This window comes from Chelonia mydas, chromosome 5 (genome assembly GCF_015237465.2).
Source record: "Chelonia mydas isolate rCheMyd1 chromosome 5, rCheMyd1.pri.v2, whole genome shotgun sequence".
Classification (NCBI taxonomy): domain Eukaryota; kingdom Metazoa; phylum Chordata; order Testudines; family Cheloniidae; genus Chelonia; species Chelonia mydas.
Window position 1 is genome coordinate 109,153,484 of NC_051245.2, and position 23,895 is coordinate 109,177,378.

The window sequence follows — 23,895 nt, forward strand, 5'->3', positions numbered from 1 at the left end:
GATGTACTTGTCTAGATGACTGAATTTTCCTTCTCTCTGCTCTTTGTTACTCTGCTTCTTGCTCTGCGCTCTCTTGGTGCTGCATTTGTCCTTGACTGTCATGGTGTGGGGTGCAGACTTGTATGGTGTGAAGCCTTGGATGCACATGTGCATTAATTCTGCCTTTTGAGTGTTACTGCTGCAGGTAAATTTCCCATTTATTGATAGGATATTTTCACTTATGTGCACGGAGGGTGTGGGGGGAGATTTCTACATGGCTAAAGTGGTGATAGAAGAAAATAAAGATCAAAGGATGTCTAACGTTCTTACTTATCAAGTTGCTTGTAGAATAGATGCAAAACATACATTAATTGTTAGTGACTTAGGCTTTTTTAACTATTATCAATGCTATTCTCCATGTATGTTGTATGGAGATAACATGATAGGTATAGTCTTATATCAGGCATTCAGAGCAAGTTTGTTGTTCAGCTTTGTAACTAAGGAGCCGTGCGAAATTTCTTTGGTACTTGAGGGTAATTTGCATTGTACTTCTGTGTTTTGAAACAAGCTCATGTATCCAAAGACTTGCTAATAAGCAGGTTTAGGAAATAGATCTCAACATGCTGTATGTTATGCTATGGAATGAGTCCCATCTGTTCTCCGTTAACACTATTTCCATCATAAAAGTTCCTTTTTGGGTGCAAAAAGAGCACAGATGTTATGATAGCTGAGTTTTGGGTTTCTGTAAAGTTGACGAGCTGTCTAGGCTGAACACTTTATAGTAACAAGGTGGGTGAGGTAATATCTTTTTTTTTTTTTTTTATTGGACCAACTTTTGTTAGTGAGAGAGACCAGCTTTCGAGGTATACAGATCTTTTCTTCGGGCCTGGAAAAGGTGCTGAGTATGTCAAGCTAAACACAAGATCAGACACAGAGTTTAGCATAGGTAGTTAGCATATATATTATAAGGGACCATTCAAGGTGGAGTGGCCCATTAACATGCCTGTAGTCTAGAACAGAAAGTGGGTAGTGGGTTACAGGTTGTTGTAATAAGCCATACATCCAGTGTCTTTATTAAGACCATGGTTTTTAGTGTCTAGCCAAGTTACAAATTTAAGCTCCCAGGCTCGTCTTTTGAAAGTGTTGTGCAGGTTTCCTTTGAGGGTTAGGACTGATGGCTTTGTGAAAAGTGTGCACTCCCAGGTGATATAGTGTGTGTTGTCATTTTTCTGAGAGTTCATTCCAGAGCAGAGTGATTGTCTGTCTGGTTTCTGTGGCATTTGGTTCTGGTTCATGCAGTGTATAAAATTTGTCAGTCATCCCTCGAGAACCTGCCTTTCAAATGAGCTACCATAGCATACTGGTGAGGATGCACTTAGCAAATTCTGTAGTGTACAAGTCATTTTGAGAGTGTACTATACTGTAGTATATTGTAGCAAATAGACTATTGAACCTAAAATAGGCTTTTTCATTCCTGTCTTTGCTATTGTTCTCTGCTTTTAACATTACCAGTTAAATACTGTGTGTGTGTTTTGTGTGCTAGGCATTGGTGATCTCCAGACTCAATTTCTTTTTTAGCAAAACCTAGATGTAGCACAAACAAGTTGCACTTAAATATGTTAATAACATGCAACAGAATTTCTCAGTTTAAAACAGAAAACTGTTAGACTACTTGCTTGTATTCTTTTCAACAGGGGGTCAATCAGACCAAGGCTATGGATCCAAGGATGAACTCATAAGGGATGATGGAGATAATCTTCTTGCAGCTGAGACACTAGCAGAAAAAGCTTCTTCTTGTAAAATGGAAGACCTAACAGGAGGTCAAGTATTTCGATATACATTGATAGGGGTTTCTTTTAAATTTGTCCAATCCATTTAAAACATTCACAAAATTACAGTCACCACATGATTGTCTTTTATTATTCTTTCTTGTTTAATTGATCCCTTGGATAGGAAATAAAGTACAGCTATATCATATCTGAGTTGCTGGCTTGAATCCAATCCGTGTCAGTAATGACCACAAACAACCATTTGTTAATTAACTCTTCTGTGGCCTAAGTCCAGTTCCTATATCACATTTGGCACTCTTGTCTGCAGAGAAGCAAAGCACAGCATGGGTGTGGATATGATTCCTCTGGTTTCACCCTGTGTCAGGGCTCGTAGTTAAGGCTATGTTTATGTCATGGAGGTCATGAAGTCTGTTTGAGCCCCAGGGGCTCTCAGGACTCTGGAGCTGACAGCCAGTGGGACCCTGGCAGGGTTCCAGTGAAAGGAGACAGCAGCGACAAGAGATAGGGGTCCTGAAAAGTTCCAGCGACAGGTGACAGATTCCTGAGGGGGCCTTCCTCAGGGTTCCAGCGACAGGCGACAGCCTTGCATGGCGAGAGGGGGACGCCTCGGGCGAGCTGCTTGGGTGTCTCATTTTCTCTTTGGGAAATATGGTCACCCTGCAGCTCCCAGCCGCCATGGGCTGAGGGGGAACCCCAAAGCTCCCAGCCACCATGGTGGTGGGGGAAACCATGGAGCCGCAGTAGCAAAAGTCACAGACAGGTCACGGCTTCCGTGAATTTTTGTTTATTGCCCATGACCTCTCCATGACCTTTACTAAAAATAACCATGACAAAATCTTAGCCTTACTCATAGTCATAGAATTTAAGGCCAGAAGGGTTCCCAAATCATCTAGTCTAACCTCTTGTATATCCCAGCCCACCAGTACCGCTCAGTACCTCCGTACTAAACCCAACAACTGAAGTGAGACTGAAATATTATCATAGACTAGAATCATAGACTGTCAGGGTTGGAAGGGACCTCAGGAGGTCATCTAGTCCAACCCCCCGCTCAAAGCAGGACCAATCCCCAATTTTTGCCTCAGATCCCTAAATGGCCCCCTCAAGGATTGAACTCACAACTGTGGGTTTAGCAGGCCAATGCTCAAACCAGTGAGCTATCCCTCCCCCAGGAGTCTTACCCGTTGATACACCTCCAATAATAGTTAAGTTTGTGCTGTCATTGACATGTTACTCTGCTTTGTGAGCAGAGAACATCAGGATTATCAATCTGGCAGTTCCCACCAGCACTAAATTCATTTTAAAAAGAAATATTTTTAAAGCTGCCATATTCGATAAAATGGAGATGCCATGGCAGAATGTGTGTGACTTGACCAAGGCTCCATTGCTCTTTATAAAGCTTCTAGACCATTTGTGTTGGTATGTAAGTGCTTATCAGTGTTGATGGATATACTTAGGGCATGTCTACACTACAAACTTAAGTTGATCTATGTTAGGTCAATTTACAGCCACTGCAGTGGTTCGTGTCCGCACTGCCCTCCTGTTGGTGGTACACATCCTCAGCAGGAGTGCTTCCACTGACTTAAGAGGGGCAGTGTGGAGGGCTGAGAGCCTGGGCTCTCAGCTACATGCCCACCAGGAGACCGGCTGCCTCCCTCCCCTCTGGCTCTCTGCTGGGAGCCCGGGTGGCAGCTGAGCTCTAGCTAGAGCCCCTGACCTGCTCTGGGGTGACAGCCCCATCTGTAAGCCCAGATTCCTTGTCAATTTCATGGCTCCAGCCAATGTAGGTAGCCCGCAGTGTATTGTCCTGATTACACCAACATAAGTCCTATGCCTCCCATGGAGGTGGAGTTATGATGTCGGTGTAGGAGGGCACTTACATTGGTAGGAGCAAGGCTGTAGTGTAGACACTGACATAATAAGGTCAACATGAGCTATCTTACATCAACCTAACTCTGTAGTGTAGACCAGACCTTGATATCTAGTATGATAACCTTCTACATTATTCTGTGTAAGACTAGAGTCGATAGCCCACTTCTTAAAACTAATATTGCCTTTCATCTTCAAAGTGCTTTATAAACATTAATCCTCACAACACCCAAGGCAAGTAGTCGTTCCCTAAATACTGAAGCTAAATGATTTGCTCATGATGTGGTCCCCTGGATTGGTCAATGGAGTAGAATTTAAGAGACCTGGGTTCTAGTCCCAGTTCTGTCATTGACCTGCTTTGTGACCTTGGAGAACTCCGTTTTCTGTCTTGTCTACTTAGATTTTAAGCTCTTCCCTGCAGTGTCTGCCTCTTACTGTGCGTTTGTAAAGGTGTAGCACAATGGGGCCCTAATTTCAGTTGCGGTCTCTGATGCTACCATAGTACAAATTAGTCGTAGTAGTACTAACGTGGATGGAATCTGAGTTAGTGAGCTCTAGAATCTTTATACTAGCTCCCTGTCCTGTGCTTAGCCATGCTTTGCATGGAAGCCTACCATATAGGTCCAAGGTAACTTGATGTCACACTTAGGTATTGCAGTTGCCTTTCAAGTGTCAGAGTGCCTCAGAACAATGGCTGATGTTGTCTATGCTAAGAATGATACCAAGGCACAATACAAGTGAAGAACCTAATTATCTCTTGGTTTTATGGGTCCTTTTCTTAGTTTTCTGTAGACATTTTCCTGTAGTTTGAAGAACCATCTATTTTTTTCTTTTTGAACATATTAAACTGTAGTTATAGGCATAATTTGTATGCACCTGCTCTTGAGTTGTGAAGCAATTATTGCTGTTCACAATAATATAATCACTTATACAAAATCCATATATGAAGGTCTGAGAACGTTTGTTCCCTCTTTCGCTGTATGCCGCCTGCAATACTTCATCCACACAGTGCAGCTGGTGAGAGAAGAGCTGTTCTTACAGAGGCAAATCCTGCAGACTGTGGAATGTATTGAATTAATTGCAAGAAATGCTCAGTGCCTAGAAGGATTGGCATCTGTGGGCACTGTACTAAGAAGAAAACAGCTTGTACATTTTGTCTAAAATGTATCTTCCAAAACAATGCAGATCAAGTTATTTGTTTAGACGGCATAATTAAAGATGGGTTTTTCTTACTCTAGAGGTTGGTGGTACTGGTGAAAAGCATCAGCAGAGTGCAGAACCTCACAGTTCAGCAGAACCACCTGCGTGGGGAAGCAGTATTGTGAAAGTTCCATCTGGCATTTTTGATAGCACTGGCAGGAAAAACAGCAGTGGTGAGTTACTGAGTATATTGTGTAACACAACTGTTATCAACAAAATTTGCAACTGCCTCTGGCTTTTTGTTGTTTGTTTAACTTGGATGTTTGGTAAATGGAATCTTGAACTGACAATATGGTCCCAGGGACAGGACAGTGTAGAGGGGAGTCAGGAGACTTGGGCTGTATTCCTTGCTCTGTCACTGACCTGCTGTGTGTCCTTGGGTAAGTCATTTCACCCCTCTGCTCCTCTGTTTTGTATCTGTAAAATGGCAATATTTGCCTTCTCCTGTAAAGCAGTTTGAGATCTATGGATGGAAAACGCTATGTAAGAGGCAGTACCATTGTTGTTACTATTCCTAATTGTTGGTGAATGGTCTTTTGTCCCGACAAGCGGAATTACCAATTACTAGAAGACACCATTTTAACTTTAACGTTACTATCTGGGATTTGCAGAGGTGTAGCACGTTTGTCACCTTACTGTGAAGATCCATGGAGTGGACATTCTCTGTCCTGTGATAGGAATACAGCTTACTACCTGCTCCCCAGCCTTGGTGGCAGGGACAGCTGCAAGAGTCCCAGAGTGCTAGGTCAGCATGTAATTGGTGTGGGAAGATTGACTCAGGCGGTGGTAAAGCACCTCATAGACTTGCTGCACATGACAGCTAAGGGAACTGACAGCTGTTAAAGGAACAGACAGAATCAGTGTGAGATTGAGACACATACAGACCTAAGCACCTAATGGAATCCCATTGAAGTAGAGTCACTATACCCACTAAGCAGTTGTTACTGCCATTAAGTTTCATTAGGCTTACATTAATTGTCTGGGTAATCCTGACTGAAGTGGAGTGTACTGTAATATTCAGAGGTTTGGTGCTGTCAGTGCAAAGGCAACTTTAGGCATAAGCTAAGAAGGAGGCCATTAAAGAAGGAATCTGGAGTAGCGCTAGGACTACCATGGTGAGTTCATGACAGATCAATCCTGAATTACCCTTCTCCAGTTACGGTGGTCCTTTCTCCAAAAGCATGTATCTGTGTTCTTGACATACGCAGTAGATGTCTTTGGGACTTAAATACTCCACAGAATCATTTGTCCTGCGTGCTTCAGTGTTGTCTTAGAAGCAGTGCCACAGCCAATGCAGATAAACCCCACTCTTCTGAGAGCTAAAAACATTGACAATAAACTGAGCGTAGAGAGGGTGGAGTCCACCCTTTTTGGGAAAAGAAATGATGCAAAGGGAAGCAGGTGGGCCACTGAGCTTGGTGGAAAGAGGGAGTGACAAATGTCCATCTTTGCTTGGGTGCTGCAGCCTGCTCATGCAGGCTAATAGTATGCATCAGTAACTAAAGCACTAACTTTAACTTTAATCTTTCCACATGTAATTTGTGACTCAGTGGTACTTTTTAGAATTGCTCTAAAGTATATTTACCACTTTCTTATTAGGAAACTTGTAAAATTTTTAAATAACCCAGACCATCTGACCTCTATTTAAATTATTTCCTTAGCAGTATATGTTCGGGGGAAACAAGGTATCACATTAATGCCATGTGCTTTCTTTTTAGGAACTGCATCTAGCCCACTCTTTATAACTCAGGATCCAGTTGAAGATTCAGTCTTTAATGATGCTTCTCCCAAGAAAACAGGTGAAAAAGGGCAGAAGAGACAAAAGCTCTTTTCAGAGAGGAGCTGCAGTTTTAGCACTGAAAGCAGAGCAGGTATGCTGCTGAAGAAAGGCAGTTTGGACTTGAGCTCTAGTGAAATAGCGATAATGATGGGAGCAGATGCCAAGATCCTCACAGCAGCTTTATCCGGGGCCAAAACTTCACCCCCTCACACTAGTAAATCCAGTAGCTTTGGCAGTATGGGTGACCAGCAGGTCTCTGGGCGGAGTGGCACCAGGACTCATGTGAGCGAAGGTGCTGAGGAACTAGAGCATAAGTCGTCTTCAGTGCTGGAGGAGCCTGAGGAAGGGCAAGAGCACCTTGAGAATGGAGGTGAGGACAGTGCAGCCAAAGCAGAGAACATTCACGCCAAACTTCTGGATGGTGATCAGCCCCCAAACCAGAAAACAGATGCCAGAGATGCAGTGACTAAAAGGAATAGCTTATATGGAGTGATTAAGCCTGTTGAAAGGGAAGATGTTGAAGTGGGCTTGGACCCTTTATCTTTGCTGGCTACTGAGAGTATAGAACCAAAACCCCCAGAGCCTGAAGAAAAGATTGTGTCACCAGTTGTAGCACGTAATCTGGCAGATGAAATCGAAAGCTATATGAATCTAAAGAGCCCCCTGGGTAGCAAGTCTTCCAGCATGGAGCTCCACAAGCAAGAGAATGGAGAGGCAGCAGCCTCTAGTACACTTGATCGCTCCCTAGAGAGGAGATCAAGCCTACCTTCAGATTCTGTCCCACCAGCTCCAGAGAAGAGTGAAAATCGGAAAAGTCCTTTAGTTTCCAGGTCTAAAACCTTTACAGGGCGACCAAAGCAACAAACCCATTCACGAGTCCAAAAGGAGAGGCCTTCATCATTATCGGTGTTGGGTCGCTCTTCACAGCATGGCTCATTGGGGTCTGTGGTAACAAGTTTATCCAATCTGAAGCTGGACAATATACTCTCTGGACCGAAAATAGATGTTCTGAAGTCTGGAGTGAAACAAGCAGTTAATGTAGCCAATAGGATGTGGGGTGCTGTAACCTCACAATATAACTACTCGGATGATGAGGCAAGTAGATTTTAGTTTGATATTTCCTGTGCAGAAGGGGGCATTGCTATTCAAGATATTTGACTATTTAAGGTGCCTTATTTTTCATAATCTGTTTATTCAATTTTTATTTTTTGTTGAGTCAAGCATAATTTTTTGGCTTTTTTTAAGTGTTCTTATAGCACTAGAGATGAAAACTATGGCCTGTCATCCTCAGCGATTGTTTTATTTAAGAAACTGTGAGCAAAAATCACTTTAAAGTGGTCATCATTTATCAAAATACTGCATGAAACCAGATCAAGACTTATTACATTATTATATGACACTATATGTGATTTTTTTTTTCCCAAGGGCTTTTGTAGTGAAGATAAATTGAATTCCAGAGTTTAAAGAAGCTAAATTGGTGGTAGATTGGGGATTTAAAAACAGAAAGTTGGTAGAGGACATCCAGGCAGTATGATTAAACAGCATCCTTCAGGGATTTGGAGACAACAGATTAGGAGAATGGGGAGAGGGGAGGGGACTAAACTGATTCTAGGGGAGGCACTAGAACTCGATCCAAAGGGGAGGCATGATTTTTTTAATCTATTCTCTCTCCTTCCCCTACCTCCCAATGCATGTTATGTCCTTATATCTGTAAATTAAATATATTCCCCTCTTGAAAAGACTCTTGATCCAATTTGCCTCTCTAGCTGCTGTCTCTCTTTCTCCTAAGTTTTCTCTCCAAATTCCTGGAGCATATTATTTACTCATGTTGCCTGGATTCCCTCTCTTCCAGATTTCTAATCCCCACCAACCTGGCTTCTGTTCTTTCCACTCTGCTTGAAACTGCCCTAACCAAGGTCACTATTAATGTCCTTTTAACTAAATCCAAAATGCACAGCTTTTTCCTTAGGCCTGCTCTACACTGGGAGTGCGGGGGATCTATCTAAGTTACGCAACTTAAGCTACGTGAATAACACAGCTGAAGTGGACGTACTTAGATCTACTCACTGTGGTGAGTCAACAGCTGACGCTCCCGTCGACTCCGCCCGCACCTCTCGCTCTGGTGGAGTACCGGAGTCGACAGGAGAGCGCTCGGCGGTCGATTTATCGCGTCTAGACTAGACGCGATAAATTGACCCCCACTGAATTGATTGCTCCCCATCGATCCTGCAGATAATGTAGACAAGCCCTTAGTCTTCTTGATCTGTCTGATGCCTATGAAAATTATCACTTACTCCTTTTCTTTCCTTCCTCACTTGGCTTCCATGACTGGGTTTTCCTGGCTGTCTTTCTACCTTGCTGATTTTTTCCTTCAGTATTTCCTTCATCATTTCATCTCCCATCCTATTTTGGCATCCCGCAGGCGTTCTGCTCAGTCCCCATCTCTCTTTGTATCTGAGCAACCTCCCCTGTGCCGAGAATTCTACATGTTTCTGCACTATCAAGTCTTGCATCTTAAATAGCTGCCTCTCTGTCCTGTCCGTCTGGGATGTCACATACAAACTCTGGCTGTTCAAACCTGAGCTTCTTATTCTTTCTTTCTGATCCCTGTCCTCTGTCACCCTTCTCTGCTGTTTAACAACTACACTGTTTCCCTTGTCTCTCAGGATCACAACTTCTAGGTCATCTTTCTGACTCTTCCCTATATCCAATATCCAAAACTGTACCTTGCTTTTTTTTTTTTGGTCTTTCTGCCATTCTCCTCTGTCCCCTTCCAGTCTATCCAAAATGCAATTGCCCAAATAATCATCTTCTCCTGCCATTTTAACTGTTGTCACTCCACTCTTTAGATCCCCTTTTATTTCCTTTTACCAGAAACTCAGTTTGTCCTCACTTCCAAGGCCTTACAAACTCTTGCCCTCACCTATGTCTGTGCTCTCCTTTACTTCAACTACCATTCCTTTCTTTTTCTCCTGCTTTTGCTCTTAGTACTCCCCATTTGTTGTCTCCCCACCTTGGACTTTGCACCTGTTTTTCTCACTGATCCCTGCACCTGGAAACAATCAGTGTTCTGTTTGGTCAAGAATATTCTCATCCTTCAAATCCTTTCTTAAAACTCTCTTCTCTCCGCTCTCCTTACCACCAGTAGTCTGCAGTGTGCTTTCTTCCATGAACTCTTGGCCAATGTGTTTTCTTGCCTGTATGACTTGCCTCAGTTGTACTGTGGGGTCAGGGGATGAGACTTAATCTGTTTTGTAAAGAGTGTAAACCTATAGTGCTGCATGAATTACTTTTAATAATGATTAAATGGCAAAGAAATACAGTACATGTAGTTCTGAAAATATTGGAAAAAAATGTTAAGTTCCTTCTTTTTGAATTAAAGGAAGAAACCCATCGACCAGACTTCACCTTTCCTGCTGGTTTTGAAGATCGTATTTTAGGAGAGAGTCTGTTACCAAAACCAGGAATCCCTGGGTTGGTAACCAGTGAACTTACACAAAGCACTACCAGTCTTGGCAGCAGCAACAGCAGCGGAGATGTAGGAAAACAGCACTACACAACAGGTTTGAATTTTTCCTTCCTAATTCACTATTTTTGCAACATAATGAAAAGAGAAGCTGTTGTTCATCAGTACAAGAGTGAAATGGCTCAATGCAATGGGATCAGTAGCACTATCAAACGAGACTTTATCTGCAAATGTGAGTTGATGCGCTTTGGAAAGACAAATAGCCTTCTCTTGTAGGTACGACATAGTGAATACATCTCTTTGTTATGTAGAACGAAATATGTTCATAGTGCTTTGTACGAGATGGTCAGCTATAACAGGATTTCTTGAGTCTGGAGAGCCAGGAAGATATTACATCTTTTCTTTTCTTTGTCTAATTCTTATAGCTATGCTAAACCTACTTATTCATGTAAAATCAGCTTTCTATACATGAGTATGCCCAGAATATTAATATTAAAAAATGAACAGCCAGATTTTCCAAAGAGCTCTCATTTAGCCATCTAAATGATGTGGCCAGATCTTCAAAAGTGCTCAGCACCATTTTGAATAATAGGAGCTGCTGGGTGCTGAGTTGTTGTGAAGATCTGAAGTGGTTACTGGGTATATCTAAGTATGTACATTGTTGGTGTCTTATTCTCAGTTCTAAAACTGAATGAACCTTAATATCCTCAGTGACTAGGATTACAAACCACTCTGGCCCAGGACAGGAAGGGGCTAATGGTCTGTCCTGGATATTGGTCCTTAAATTAGTCCCATCCTACAACATCTGCTAGAAATGTTAAGTCTAGAGGGAGGGCCTTCCATGTATTGCTCATCAGAAGGGAATATTCTATAAGGGAGAAGAGTCAGGTTTGGAGAGCAGCTGCCCTAACCAGGGGAACGCACATGCCTAGAGGGAGATGGGTTGCAGACCTAAGGATTGCAGCCTGTAGATGAGGGAATTCCTTGGAAGGGAAAGGCTCCGTCAAGACTGCCCGCTGTGAGTGGCAGAAGTTGACCGGGACTCTGAACAAATGGGACTAATGGGGTTTTCCTCTCTGGAACTGATCCCAGCCTATACTCCACTTGGGCAGCAGGATTTTGAGGGTTTTGCTAGGGTAGTTTTCTTTATTCAACCCCCCCCCCAAAAGTTGACACCCCCCCCCCATACTATCACCCACAGGCTTATCCTAGTTTTTGGCTCAGCCATGGCCAGTGAGCACCTGATGTGACACTTGCACCCCTAGCTTGGTGTTTCTTCTCATTGGTTTCCTTTTCTTGTTCTTTGTGTGGGTATATCAATATTCAAGAGATATAGGCATTGTACAATAACAAATACATGGACAATTTGTTTTGCTCTTCAATTTCCTTTCTCTTTGGTTAAATCTGTTAGACGTATCATTCCTATCACTTTTACTTTTCCCCAGTTTTCTTGTGCCAATATATATATTATATTTATTAATGATGCACAAATACTATTTGGAAATGCTGATGACAAATACGGACTCTATTGTAATGTTTACATAACAATATTACTGCTATAAACTTACTCATACAGAACCTTGGAATGAATTCTTCTGTAGTGTTGGCAATGTCACTTTTTTTTTCCTGTGTTAGTGAAACTTTCCATTTGAAGAAAAATAAACTTCACTTACTTTGGATAAAGAATCTAACTACTCCTATACAGGTGAGGTTTCATTCCCGAGAAGTATGAAAGGTCTGGACTCTGAGAAGTCAGAACATGGATCCTCCCACAATACCAGTTTGTCCAGCATCTTCCAGAACTGTGCAATGGAGGTAAAATGATGTCTCGGTTTTGATTTAAAAAAATATTTTGGTATGAAGAAACACACTCAATACACGGGCTGCTTATATTCTCATGATGCAGAATGCCCTTTCATTCTGTTAACTTCATTAGGAGGAGTGCAACACCTTTCAGCGTCAAATCCTACAATAATTTAAATACAAATGAATTTAAATAAACAAAGGGGAGGAACAACTAAGTTCCCTCAGAATCATTCTTCTTTGATAACTACTCCTTACTAAGGCCATGTCTACACTTACGCTGCTGTGATAGATGCAGCGGGGGTCGATTTAGCAGGTCTGGTGAAGGCACGCTAAATGGACAGCAGAGTGCTCTCCAGTTGACGACTCCAGTTCTCCATGGAAACGAGAAGAGTAAGGTAAGTCGAAGGGAGAGTGTCTCCTGTTGATGCAGCACGGTGTAGACACCACGGTAAGTCGACCTATGCTACGTTGACTCCAGTTACATTATTCACGTAGCTGGAGTAACGTAACTTAGGTAAACTTACTGAGGTAGTGTAGACAAGGCCTAATGGGAAACTGAATTAGTGTGCTGCCTTCAGCATCTCCCATCGCTGCCTATTGGTGCATTTTTACCTTTTGTTTGATGTCTACATGACTAACACAAACAGCTTTGCCTCATGATAGCAGTTCCTGCAACTCTTTCAGTTCAGATATCTAGGACCCAAACAGTCTCTCTTTTAAACAGTATCGGGGGTAGCCGTGTTAGTCTGTATCCACAAAAACAACAAGGAGTCCGGTGGCACCTTAAAGACTAACAAATTTATTTGGGCATAAGCTTTTGTGGGTAAAAAACCCACTTCTTCACATGTTGCCACCAGACTCCTTGTTCTTTTAAACAGCTGTTAGATCTCCTGGAGCAGGGGTGGCCAACCTGCACCTGAGAAGGAACCAGAATTTACCGATGTGCATTGCCAAAGAGCCACAGTAACACATCAGCAGCCCCCTCCCGCCCCAAGTGTCTCCCACCCGCCAGCAGCACCACCGTTCAGCACCTAATCCTCTATCCCTGCGCCTCCCACCTGCCGCGATCAGTTGTTTGTGGTGTGCAGGAGGCTGGAGGGGGTCGGGGGAGGAGGAGCAAGGGTGCAGCAGACTCAGGGGAAGGGGCGGGGGCCTTGGGGGAAGGAGTGGAGTGGGGCCGGGGCCTGGGGCAGAGCCAGGGATTGAGCAATGAGACCCTGTAGCACATTGGAAAGTTGGCGCCTGTAGCTCCAGCCCCGGAGCTATGCAAGGAGCCGCATATTAACCTCTAAAGAGCCACATGTGGCTCCGGAGCCACACGTTGGCCACCCCTGTCCTGGAGGATTGAGGAGCCTAACTGTTGCACTACATAGTGAGATGAAAAGTAAAGGATAGTAAAAGAAAATCCTTACTACAGACTTTGAAGTGCAACCCATTGTGTTCAAAGAATGAAAGTCCAAGAAAATGGGAGTCCTAGAAAATAGACTTGAAAAGACTTGAGGTCATATAGTCCCTCCCCTGTGACAGTGCAAAATTATTTCCCTACACCGTGTTCTCTTCCAGTACTTGGTGTGGTCCAGTTTTAAAAGAATCAAGTCCTGGAACTTCCACCAGTGAAAACTTGCTTCAACCAACCAAGGAAAAAACAGCAAAACATATCTCCGTCTCACATTACTATCTGAACGTATCCCAGATCATCCCTGATCACAGCTAGAACTACAAAACTTAACATTGGCATCAAGCTATGTTTCAACATCATTTACCAACTCCATGTGTGGAATTTGTTTTATGTATAATTCTGCAGTATTGTATCTCGTTATAGACGAGGTAAAAGGAGTAAGTATGTGCAATTGAACTCCTTCCTGCCTTGTGATAGAGATTGAGAAAATCTGCAGATTTCATCAGTGTTCCTCCACACATCCATGTTTTCAGTGTGTGAAGCTTTTACAAAGTGTCCTTATTTGTAAAGACCTAGTAAAAACAGAAATGTACAGATTTATAATAAACACTTTAGAGGCATTTTGTCAGTGTTAATGTTTCTATGCTTCATGTTCGTTGAATGTGTCAAAGTGGCAGGTAATTGCTGAATAAGAGCTTATTTATTTAGCACTTACATAGTGCTTTTAATAGATCTCAAATCACATGACAAAATGGATGAATGTTGTTCCCATTTTATAGATAGACCGCAATCCACAAAAAGGCTAACCAAGTGGCCTTTAGCATAGCGAGTAAGTGGCAGGGCTGAGAATAGAACCCAGATCTTCAGACTGTCCTCTTCCCATATCTGCTGGGCCACTGTGTGCGCTACACCTATAAAACTGTTTAAAAAAGGCTAATAATCATTCTCTGTTGTAGGTCTTGATGTCAAGCTGTTCTCAGTGCAGAGTTTGCGGCGCATTGGTTTATGATGAAGAAATTATGGCTGGATGGGCTGCAGATGACTCTAACTTGAACACCACATGTCCATTTTGTAAAAGTACCTTCTTACCTCTTCTTAATGTGGAATTTAAAGACTTGCGTGGATCTGCGAGGTTAGTGGGTTTGCCAAGAGCTTTACCTTTCCCACTTTACACAACTTCAAAATGTATGCTGTGTGATAAAATTATTCATATTCAGACGTTAAGGCTCTTCAGGGGAGGGAACAAAACAAAGACACTTATTACCATATACAGCTGGGGCAAGTCACTAGCAGTTTCCCTGTTTGTACAATCAAGATTGGGATAAAGCATACTAAAAATATCGTAAGCCATTGAAGATTATAGTAACTGCAGCTAGAAAGGACTGAACTCTCAGGTTCGTCATTTACACTTGCCAAACGTCTCATTTTCTTGAGTGTGTGTCCCATAACTGTTACCATTTGGAAGGCAGAATATCTGTCTGTTTTTTGTTTTTGTTTTTTTTAAATCAAGGCTAATGTATGTACAGCTTTTTAAACTAGCTTTTCAAAAAGGCTTTTATATATGGAACACTTTGTAAACTTCATCAAGCAAGGTTTTTCCCTCCAAGACTGGTTTAGCAAGAGTCACGTTATTGCAGGATATCAGTTTTAAATTGGGCTAATTAACAGGACTATGAGACCCATAGCGCCGTTTTATGTACAGGCTTTCCAACAACTTTGTATTCTGCCGCATTGAACTGAATGGTGAAGACAGATGACAAAAATCTCACAATCTGAACATAATTTTAAAATGATCTCACACAGCACATGTCATTAGTGGTATGAACTAGCTATAAGCTACCCATTCCTTATGACTTAAATAAGCCTGGGAAAGCCAAAGTATCTATAAAGCTTATACACAGAAGATCACTAGGAAAACAAGATAATGTTTATGTTGCATCCTTAATTATACGTGGTCTTGATGTAGCAAATCTCTTTATTGTGAAATAACAAAATATTGTTTAAGTGGTTACTTTAAAAAAAAAAAAAAGTCCACTTTGGTTTGGGTATCTCTGCAAATGGCAGAGTAGAGTAGCATGTGGACTAACTTTGCATGTTTGGTGTTCTCTCTCTGTATTTGTAGTAATGTGAGAGGGAAGTCATAGATTCATAGATATTAAGGCCAGAAGGGACCATTATGATCATCTAGTCTGAACTCCTGCACAACACAGGCCACAGAATCTCACCCACCCACTCCTGCGCTAATAAACCTCTCAGCTATGTCTGAGCTATTGAAGTCCTCAAACCACGGTTTAAAGACTTCAAAGTGCAGAGAATCCTCCAACTAAATTGCTAGATAGGGACACTTTTTTCCTGAAAAAATGCTGCTAAAATTAAAAGGAAAGATTCTTCCTGCACAGCCTGGCCCCTGGAAGCAGCTGTGGCAGCGTAAAAGGACAGGCGAATCCCTGGATCTGGACAGGGGAGAATTCTCCTGGCACAAACACTGCAAAAGCAGGGCTCTCACAAGTGGGGCCAATGGTGGGAAAGATGGGGCTCCAAGACATAGCACTACCAAGTTTTTGGGCAGGATTGCCAGCCATATGCAGTTTACTTTGGACTGACATAATGTAGGCAAGCCCCACGAGCTGCCTAAGTTATGCTGGGGGCTACACTGGCCACCAGAAGATCCCAGAATAAAGACACAAAAGGTATCTTAATGTCACTTTGGTTCCATCTTCCCCCGAGTACGACTTTTGTGCTGTGACTCTTAAGTCCAGTACAAAATTACACCCTATATTAGAAAAAAAAATCTGCTATATTCTAATTTGTGCTTTGAGTTGCAACAGTAACAAGAACTAAGGCTGTGATCCTGTAAAGACTTCAGGGGCATTCTGAAGCTCAGTGCAAGTCTTACTGTTGTGATTTTGGAGGGGATTTTATGTACAGTTCTTTTTTCTTTTGTATGTTTGTAATTGTAAATATTTGGAAAATAAACTTTTTAAAAACATACATAAACTTATGCGTTTAATGCCTTTTTTCCCCTTTTCTCTTGGTCATGTCACTGTTTAGCTTTTTTCTGAAACAAAGTACATCTGGAGATAGTTTACATAGTGGAAACATTCCATTAACCACGGATCCTCTGGAGCAGAAACCTGTGTCCAGTCCTGCTGTTGCTGACTTGATCAGTTTTTCAGATCACCCAAAGCCCAACCAGACCATAGCTGAAGAAGCCAGCTCTGCAACTGAGCAAAGGTAGAGGGGAGAAAGGGGAAAACCGTTCTTAGTTTCTAAACAGAATACTTTGTGATGGTACCTTTAGAAATTACTAGCACTTTCAATATTGTCTCTCTTGTTGAAAAGTGAAAATTTAGCATACTGTTGTCCCAGTGTATATTAAACGCTAGTGTGCCAAATATGATATAGAAAAGTCATTCTTACTATTATCATTGGTTGGTCTTCCCTCACTTTTTGCACCTTGTAAGAATAATTGTTAGCAAATTGCTTTAAGTTCGTCTCTATGAATTAGTGCCTTAGAAGCAGTCTGCCTATAGAACTGCAGTTGAATCTGATAATTCAGTTATACATGAACTTGGAGCAATTTCCTATGAATTTTAACATGTATTTTTAAAGTTATTTTAAGCATGAACTTTTCCAGTATGTGAATTAATACAGTTTATCATATTATGGAAATAATCAATTTGTTCGGAATCATCTCTTTAAGGTAAGAGGTTTTGCTTAGCATAAGCAGTTCTGTAATATGCAATTATAACACTATCATAGAAAAGCTATCACTCTTGTGGCAGTTTGTGAAGAAGCATGAGGGGAGTAGCCCTATGTTGTGTGGAAGAGGTGTAGAACTGGTTTTAAAAAAAAAAAAGGCAATTTTTTTACATGGGGGGGGCTTTTGTTAATTGAATTTTCAACAAAATTTTTATCTAACTCAAATTTAATGAAAACTTTAAAATTTTATGTTTGGAAAATTTGAGTAGCACCAATTATGCCCTTGTGAGTGAGACTCTTAAGGTGTGAACATGACCTATTTTATTGTGTAATATTAGTTAATCTTATGCTCAGAGATTTAAACTGGTTTATCATCTTACATTAGTGCCTCTTAACTCTATCACAAATGTCTCAGTGGAGCCAAACAGATAATTTGGAACTAAAATTTTATCCCATGAATTTAGCCCCTCTCCTGCTGCAAAATATCTGGAAGAAGACTGATTTTTAAAAAAATCAATTTGTTCTGAAGTAACTGAATTTTTAAGATTTTTCAACTGTGTGCAGTGCATTGATTCCAAATAGTTCTGAGAGTAGTCATCGTGTGCTGTTTGCGATATGAGCTGCATTGGTTAGTTATGACTGGTCAGATGAGTCACACAGTATTGCTTCAGTTCCCTGAAGGCAAGAGTGTGGGAGCACTTCTAGCATGACATTAAAATTAAGGATTTTTGCAAACATTTATGCATGCCATTTATAAACCTGCTTTCTGTGAACATTTGTGCATAAAACTCAATTGCATGACAGTTCAGAGAAAGCAAACGCAAGGAAAGTTGAGGTAAAATGTGAGCATGACCAAAATAAATTCATCTTAAATAGTAAGTATGTATTGATAGAAAATACCTTGCATTTCTTGTCCAGCTCTGTTTCTAAGCAAGGTGGCTGCACTAGAGTAATAGGCTGCATAAGGGCAGGTTTTAGTTAAAAACTTTAAAGTGCTTTTCACAGTTGATACAGAAATGTTCTTTTAAAATGTGACTTTTTTTTTTATATTGTGCTGAGTTTTTCTGTGGAATAGTGTTGTGCCAACCCAATGACTGAGGCTTTCCTTTCCATAGAAAACTACATGGGACACCTATGGGAGAATCTTTCTCTGGTTACTGTCTGTCAGTAGGTGTTGCTGAGTAGCAGTATGTTAATGTGTTCTCTTCTGAAACCCAAATAGTGATGTGCCAGAAGAACAGAGTGAAGGCCCCAGGGCTCTGAAGAAGTCTGTTATCAATTCATCAAAACGAGGAGCATCTTTGACTCGGAGCCATAGTGTCGGAGGCCCTCTGCAAAATATTGATCTCACACACAGACCATCTCATGGCATTTCAACAGTTAGTCTTCCAAATAGCTTGCAAGAAGTTGTGGTAGGTTGCAAATAAGATGTCTGATGTGAAGAGAATCTAACCCAATGCTAATAAATTGCTTCCTGAACAACATCCTGAAAGATCTACTGCTGCTTGCCATTCTTGAATACTGTGGGCACTACCGGGCTCAAATGTATATCGACCCTTTCCCTAAGAGTAAAGTATTTTCTTCTAAGGGCTTGGCTACGCTTGCAAGTTAGAGTGCATTAAAGCAGCCCCAGGCGCCCTAACTCATGACCCGTCCACACTGGCGAGGCACTTAGAGCGCCTGGACTCTGTAGCTGGAGCGCTCCTGGTAATCCACCTCCACGAGAAGCAGAACGCTTGCTGAGCCGTGGCTGAAACGCCCCAGCATCAGTGTGAATGAGGTGTTGCATTACTGCACTGCTATCGGCCTCCGGAAATGTCCCATAATCCCCTTGAGTCAGTTGGCTACTCTTGTCCTTGTTTTGGAATCAGCTGCAGGAATGTGGATATGCCCTTTCAAAGCTCTTTCTGACAGCCGGCCGCTTATCTGCCCTGGGACAAAGCAACCATTAGTGTGGAATGTTGCTTGCTGTGAGTGTGAGAGAGAGAGAGGCGGAGGGGAGGGGGGTCTACTGCTGTCTGAATTTACAAAACAGCAGGCTGACACTCTCAGCCCCCCTAAAAACCCACTCTCTCTCCTCACATAGACACAACACACTCCCTGTCACACTCCACCCCCACACCCCATTTGAAAAGCATGTTGCAGCCACTTGCATGCTGGGATAGCTACCACAATGCACTGCTCTCTGTGGCCTTGCAAGAGCGGCTAATGTGGCCGCCCCAGTGCACTTGAATCTGACCGTGTGGACACACTGCAGCGCTTTCCCTACTGCGCTCTCCGAAGGCTGGTTTAACTCATAGCGCTCTAAATCAGCAAGTGTAACCATGCCCTTAGTGTGTCTAGATATCTTAGGTTTTTCCATGGTTCAGTTGCTCTGACATGGTTGAAGGATTGACTTTCCTGTATACATTTTAAGTAGTGCTTCTTGATTTGAAATTCTTACTCTGGAAGTACAGACTTTTCCTTAACCTTTCTAAAGGGATCAGAAATTTATAAACAAGTGACCAGCATTCTGGAATGGACCATCTAATAATAAAAATAGCACATTATTCCAAGAGTATATGCAAGTCATTCCCTTCACTTACCGCCTGTCCTCCCCACCAAAAAATGGTTCAGATGGTTTCTCTTGTGGGGAGAGAAGGGGGTGAGGGAATGGAGTTCATTACAGTAGGTACTTCCATGTTAAACAAGGATGTGTCTCCTTCTGATGGACTTAGTGGCTGCTGGTCAACGGTGAAGTTTCTTTCTCATTTAAGCTGCTTCCTGGTGGACTTACATTATAATGTGTTGCAACATTGGTTTTTAATCTTCTGTAGAGCAATTATTTTAAATAATTATTTAATTATTTTGTGAGGAAAGAGAAGGAAAAGTTCAGAAATCAAAACCGACAACCGCGGTGTAGCTGTAGTGCATTCGTTACTTCCAAAGACTTAGAAATGTTAGTTCTGCAGCAGTGCAAGTTAAGATTGCTATGGGAAATGATCCCCAAAAGTATTTCTGGGGGCCGAAAGTAACAATTGCTGCTCTTCTTTCAGGATCCTTTACGGAAAAGGCCCAATCCGCTCCCTCTGTCTGTACCCTACTTGAGCCCTCTGGTGCTACGTAAAGAGCTCGAATCCTTGTTAGAGAATGAGGGGGAACAAGTGATTCACACATCCACATTTATCAACCAACATCCCATCATTTTCTGGAACCTAGTTTGGTATTTCCGGCGCTTGGATCTACCTAGCAACTTGCCAGGACTCATTCTGACATCGGAACACTGTAATGATGGGGTGCAGGTAGGTGCCTTAACAGTAATTGGTCATGCACAAACATTGCAGCATATTGAATTATTTTTGTTTATAGAAAATGTCAGAAAAAGCTTGCTTGACAATAGTTTAAAAAAATCTAGATTTTTTTTTAATACCAAATTTTATGTTTCTATTTCTAATATTGGTAATAAGATTCCTTTTACATGAGCTATCTTGAATGATGATAATGAGTGAAAAGAGCACTTGGCTGCTGGTCAAACTGTTCTCTAGCCATGGCATCTGATGGGTTTCTCCTCTTCTCTCCCCTGCCCACTTTTGGGGTGCTGCCTGGGAGTGGGGTACCACTGAGCCCGCCTGACCCACCAGCCTAAGCTCCTTTTACACTGTATTGCTGAGGCAAGGCAAGCCCTCCCTCAGGTTTCAGACTGCACTTAACCAACATACAGGTAGGGACGCACCCAGATGCAGCTATTCATACAGATGCTGAGATCAACTCTGCATGGGAAAGCTTAGCTAAGGAACTGCCCAGTACTCAAGTGCACACCCCCCTCTGGAGTGTAAACCCAAAATTGTACTGTCTTGCACTGCAGAGAGAACTGTACAGCATAAGCTCATGAAATTCACCCCCTCCCTCAATGTGGAGAGGGATATATGCAGCTTTCTGCCCCAAGTTATGATTTTCACACACTGGTTTTAGACCAAACAAAACAAGTTTATTAACTACAAAAAATAGATTTTAAGTGATCATAAGATTTAGCAAATGGATCAAAGCAGATTACCTAGCAAATGAAACAAACATGCAATCTAAGCTTAATATACTAAAGAAACTGGTTATAAGTAGCAAATTCTCACCCTAAATGTTGTTGTAGGCAGATTGCAGAGATTCTTGAAGGCAAGCTGTATTTGCTTGCAGCTTAAATCTCCGGATATTCTTTTACAGGCCAGACAACCCTCTTGCCTGGGATCAGTCCTTCTCCCCTAGTCCAGTCTTTTCATTCTCATATGTTTCCAGGAGTCCCCTTTCTTGGGTGGGGAGTCAATGAATAACGAACCACAGTGGTGATACTACCTTGCCTTAAATAGTTTTTGCATATGATAGGACTCCTTTGTCTCCCAGTGTGATTCCTACCCCTGATCACTAGAAAAACACTGGTATCATCATGGAGTCCAGTACCAGGTGACTTGGTCACAAGTCCCTGCAGCCATAACTCAAAGGCTGTTTGCAGTGTCCCCAGGAAGGCTTCCCAGGAAGATGGGAGATAAGCATCTTCAAAGGCCTATTGTTTTTCCTAGTGGTCTTTCCCAGCTGGCCATCCAGACCGATTGCATTCTGTCTAGTGGGCATTCCCCAGCTGTAAACACATTTGTAATAGATGCATAGACAATATTTCTAACTTCAGATACAAAAATGATACATGCATACAAATAGGATAATCATATTCAGTAAATCGTAACTTTTCCAGTGATCTCGTACATGAACCATCTTGCATAAAATACATCTTAGTTATGCCATAATCATATTTAAAACATATCTCTATGAAGAATATGGGGTATAATGCCACTACATCCTTTTATAGATTTTCAAAAGCTACTAAGGGAGATTCTTCTCAATGGCTGCTGATAGCCGGGGTTAGAAAGAAGCTCTGGGGGAATTCTAACAACTCATGAACAGCAGCTTTAAGTTATAACACATCACAGCAAGGCAGATTCCCTGCCACACTGTGAAATCTTTCAGATATTGGGCTGGATTCCATGCTTCATTCCAGCAGTTTTTTGTTATCATAACTTCATTGAGTCACATCAGTATAAAAATGTAAGAAAAGACTAGAGAATCAGGTGCATTATTTTCTGGCATTTCATCCTTCCTTTTAAGGGCCAGATTTTTTCAAAGATAGGTACACATCTGACTTCTGCACATGTGCCAAATGTGTATACTAGAGGTCATCAGGTATTTGAACTATGTAATGGAATAGCCTGTCGAGATGGGGCTGAAGCCCCATCACTTGGGAAACTTTACAAGCTAAATTGGAAAATACACTGTATTATCAGGGGAAAGCCTACACTGACTGGGAATGAACTACACAGCTTTCTTGTCCATCTCTCACTTCCAATTCATGCAGCAAGTGCATAGTCATTCAGAAGGCACTTCTAATTTTACAAAAGTTATGAAAAATTGAGCTGTAATTATAAGTTTCATGTGTCTGCGATAACCAACCCACTAGATGTGTGGTGTTACTAGGGATAATTTGTGTTCTTAGTAAATATCTGTGAGCAGCTCCCTTTCCCAACCTGCTGTACAAACAGTCCCACCTGTTACATAGAGTCCAAATGCTCTCCTTTCTTGGAGCTTGGAAACCAACAGAGGGTTAATGTAAAGCCTTTTGCAGCAGGATCACCATCTGCTAGCAGGCACATACTACCAGCAGGGTAAGGACCATCTTTTTGTTTGCATTTGTACAGTGCATAGTTCACTAGGGCCATGGTCTGTGACTCAAGCTCCTAAGTGTTCATGCAATACAAATAATAATACATTTATCTCAATACAGCCTGTGTAGATGCCCAGTACAATTTTTGGTTTAGCTTATATCACGCAGGAAGGGGTTTAAGCTAAGTCAAAAAAAGCCACTTAGTACTGCAGTGCAGACAATACACTATTTAATTCCTACCAAATGAAATCTGCAGTTTAGCCTCTCCATTTTTGTGTCTCAAAATGAATAGCACAAATCTTTTCAGCAACAGAGATAAGAAATAACACTTTTTGGGCCTGCTATCAAGTTTTTAATTGCGTGATCCTGTGCTGACCTCTTTAAACTTCTCTTTCCCTCACTCTAGCTTCCTTTGTCATCTCTGTCTCAAGACAGTAAGTTAGTATACATCCAGCTACTGTGGGACAACATCAACCTTCACCAAGAGCCTGGAGAGCCTCTATATATATCTTGGAGAAATCTCAGTAAGTGAAACAAGTGTGAAAGAGAGCGTGTGGGATGGGGAGTGAGAGATGACACTAAACATTTCTTTTTACCTTGTGGCTTCTTTACAGATTGTAAGCTCTCCATGGCAAGAATGGTCTTCCCCTGTGTTTGCAAAGCACCCACCACATTTTGAATGACAACACAATGTAAACAATGTGAAACCTGATATGAAAACATTTGTTGTCTTCCTCCTTTGTATACACATTGCAGTATTCTTTGCATGTTTATATATCAGATATAAAATAGGGGAAGGATTTGATCAGATGGCAGCGTGTACATAAACTTCAGTAAGGGCATGGGTCTGAACTTTCTTGCTGTGTTACTGACCTGTCTACCATATCAGTACAACCGTGAAAGGGAAGCACCGCTACAAAGGAAAATCTTTCTAAAATAAAATTCTTTGCTTTTGTTTTTTAAAATAAATAGTTGCCACCTTTCTGCACCCTGATTTACCATGTGTAGCTATCGTGTTTATGCCGTTAGCTTACATTCACATGGTTTTCCACTATAGCAGGAGAGTTTTGAAACATGCATGCATAGTGTACTATGTACTCTTATATTACATGTCTCAAATATTTTCTTGGTGCATGAGCTGCTCTACTTGTCTTAACTCTAAGAAATGATCTCAGAGCTGTAAAACACCAAGGAAGAAGAGCTCCCTCCCCAAAGGAGCTTTAAATC

The 23,895-nt window shown here is 41.8% G+C and overlaps 1 protein-coding gene across 7 annotated transcripts in view; it reads left to right on the forward strand.

Annotated features, from left to right (window-relative positions):
* DENND4C (DENN domain containing 4C) overlaps positions 1-23,895 on the forward strand; it is a 119,622-nt gene that overhangs the window by 86,163 nt on the left and 9,564 nt on the right. For all 7 annotated transcript variants that reach the window (XM_037902040.2, XM_043546315.1, XM_043546314.1 and 4 more), the window contains 10 exons: positions 1,674-1,799; positions 4,874-5,008; positions 6,554-7,710; positions 9,998-10,178; positions 11,787-11,896; positions 14,243-14,418; positions 16,338-16,520; positions 18,211-18,400; positions 20,024-20,269; positions 23,075-23,192. In XM_037902040.2, coding sequence (XP_037757968.1) covers positions 1,674-1,799; positions 4,874-5,008; positions 6,554-7,710; positions 9,998-10,178; positions 11,787-11,896; positions 14,243-14,418; positions 16,338-16,520; positions 18,211-18,400; positions 20,024-20,269; positions 23,075-23,192 — 2,622 coding nt within the window. The remainder of the gene's footprint in view (positions 1-1,673; positions 1,800-4,873; positions 5,009-6,553; positions 7,711-9,997; positions 10,179-11,786; positions 11,897-14,242; positions 14,419-16,337; positions 16,521-18,210; positions 18,401-20,023; positions 20,270-23,074; positions 23,193-23,895) is intronic.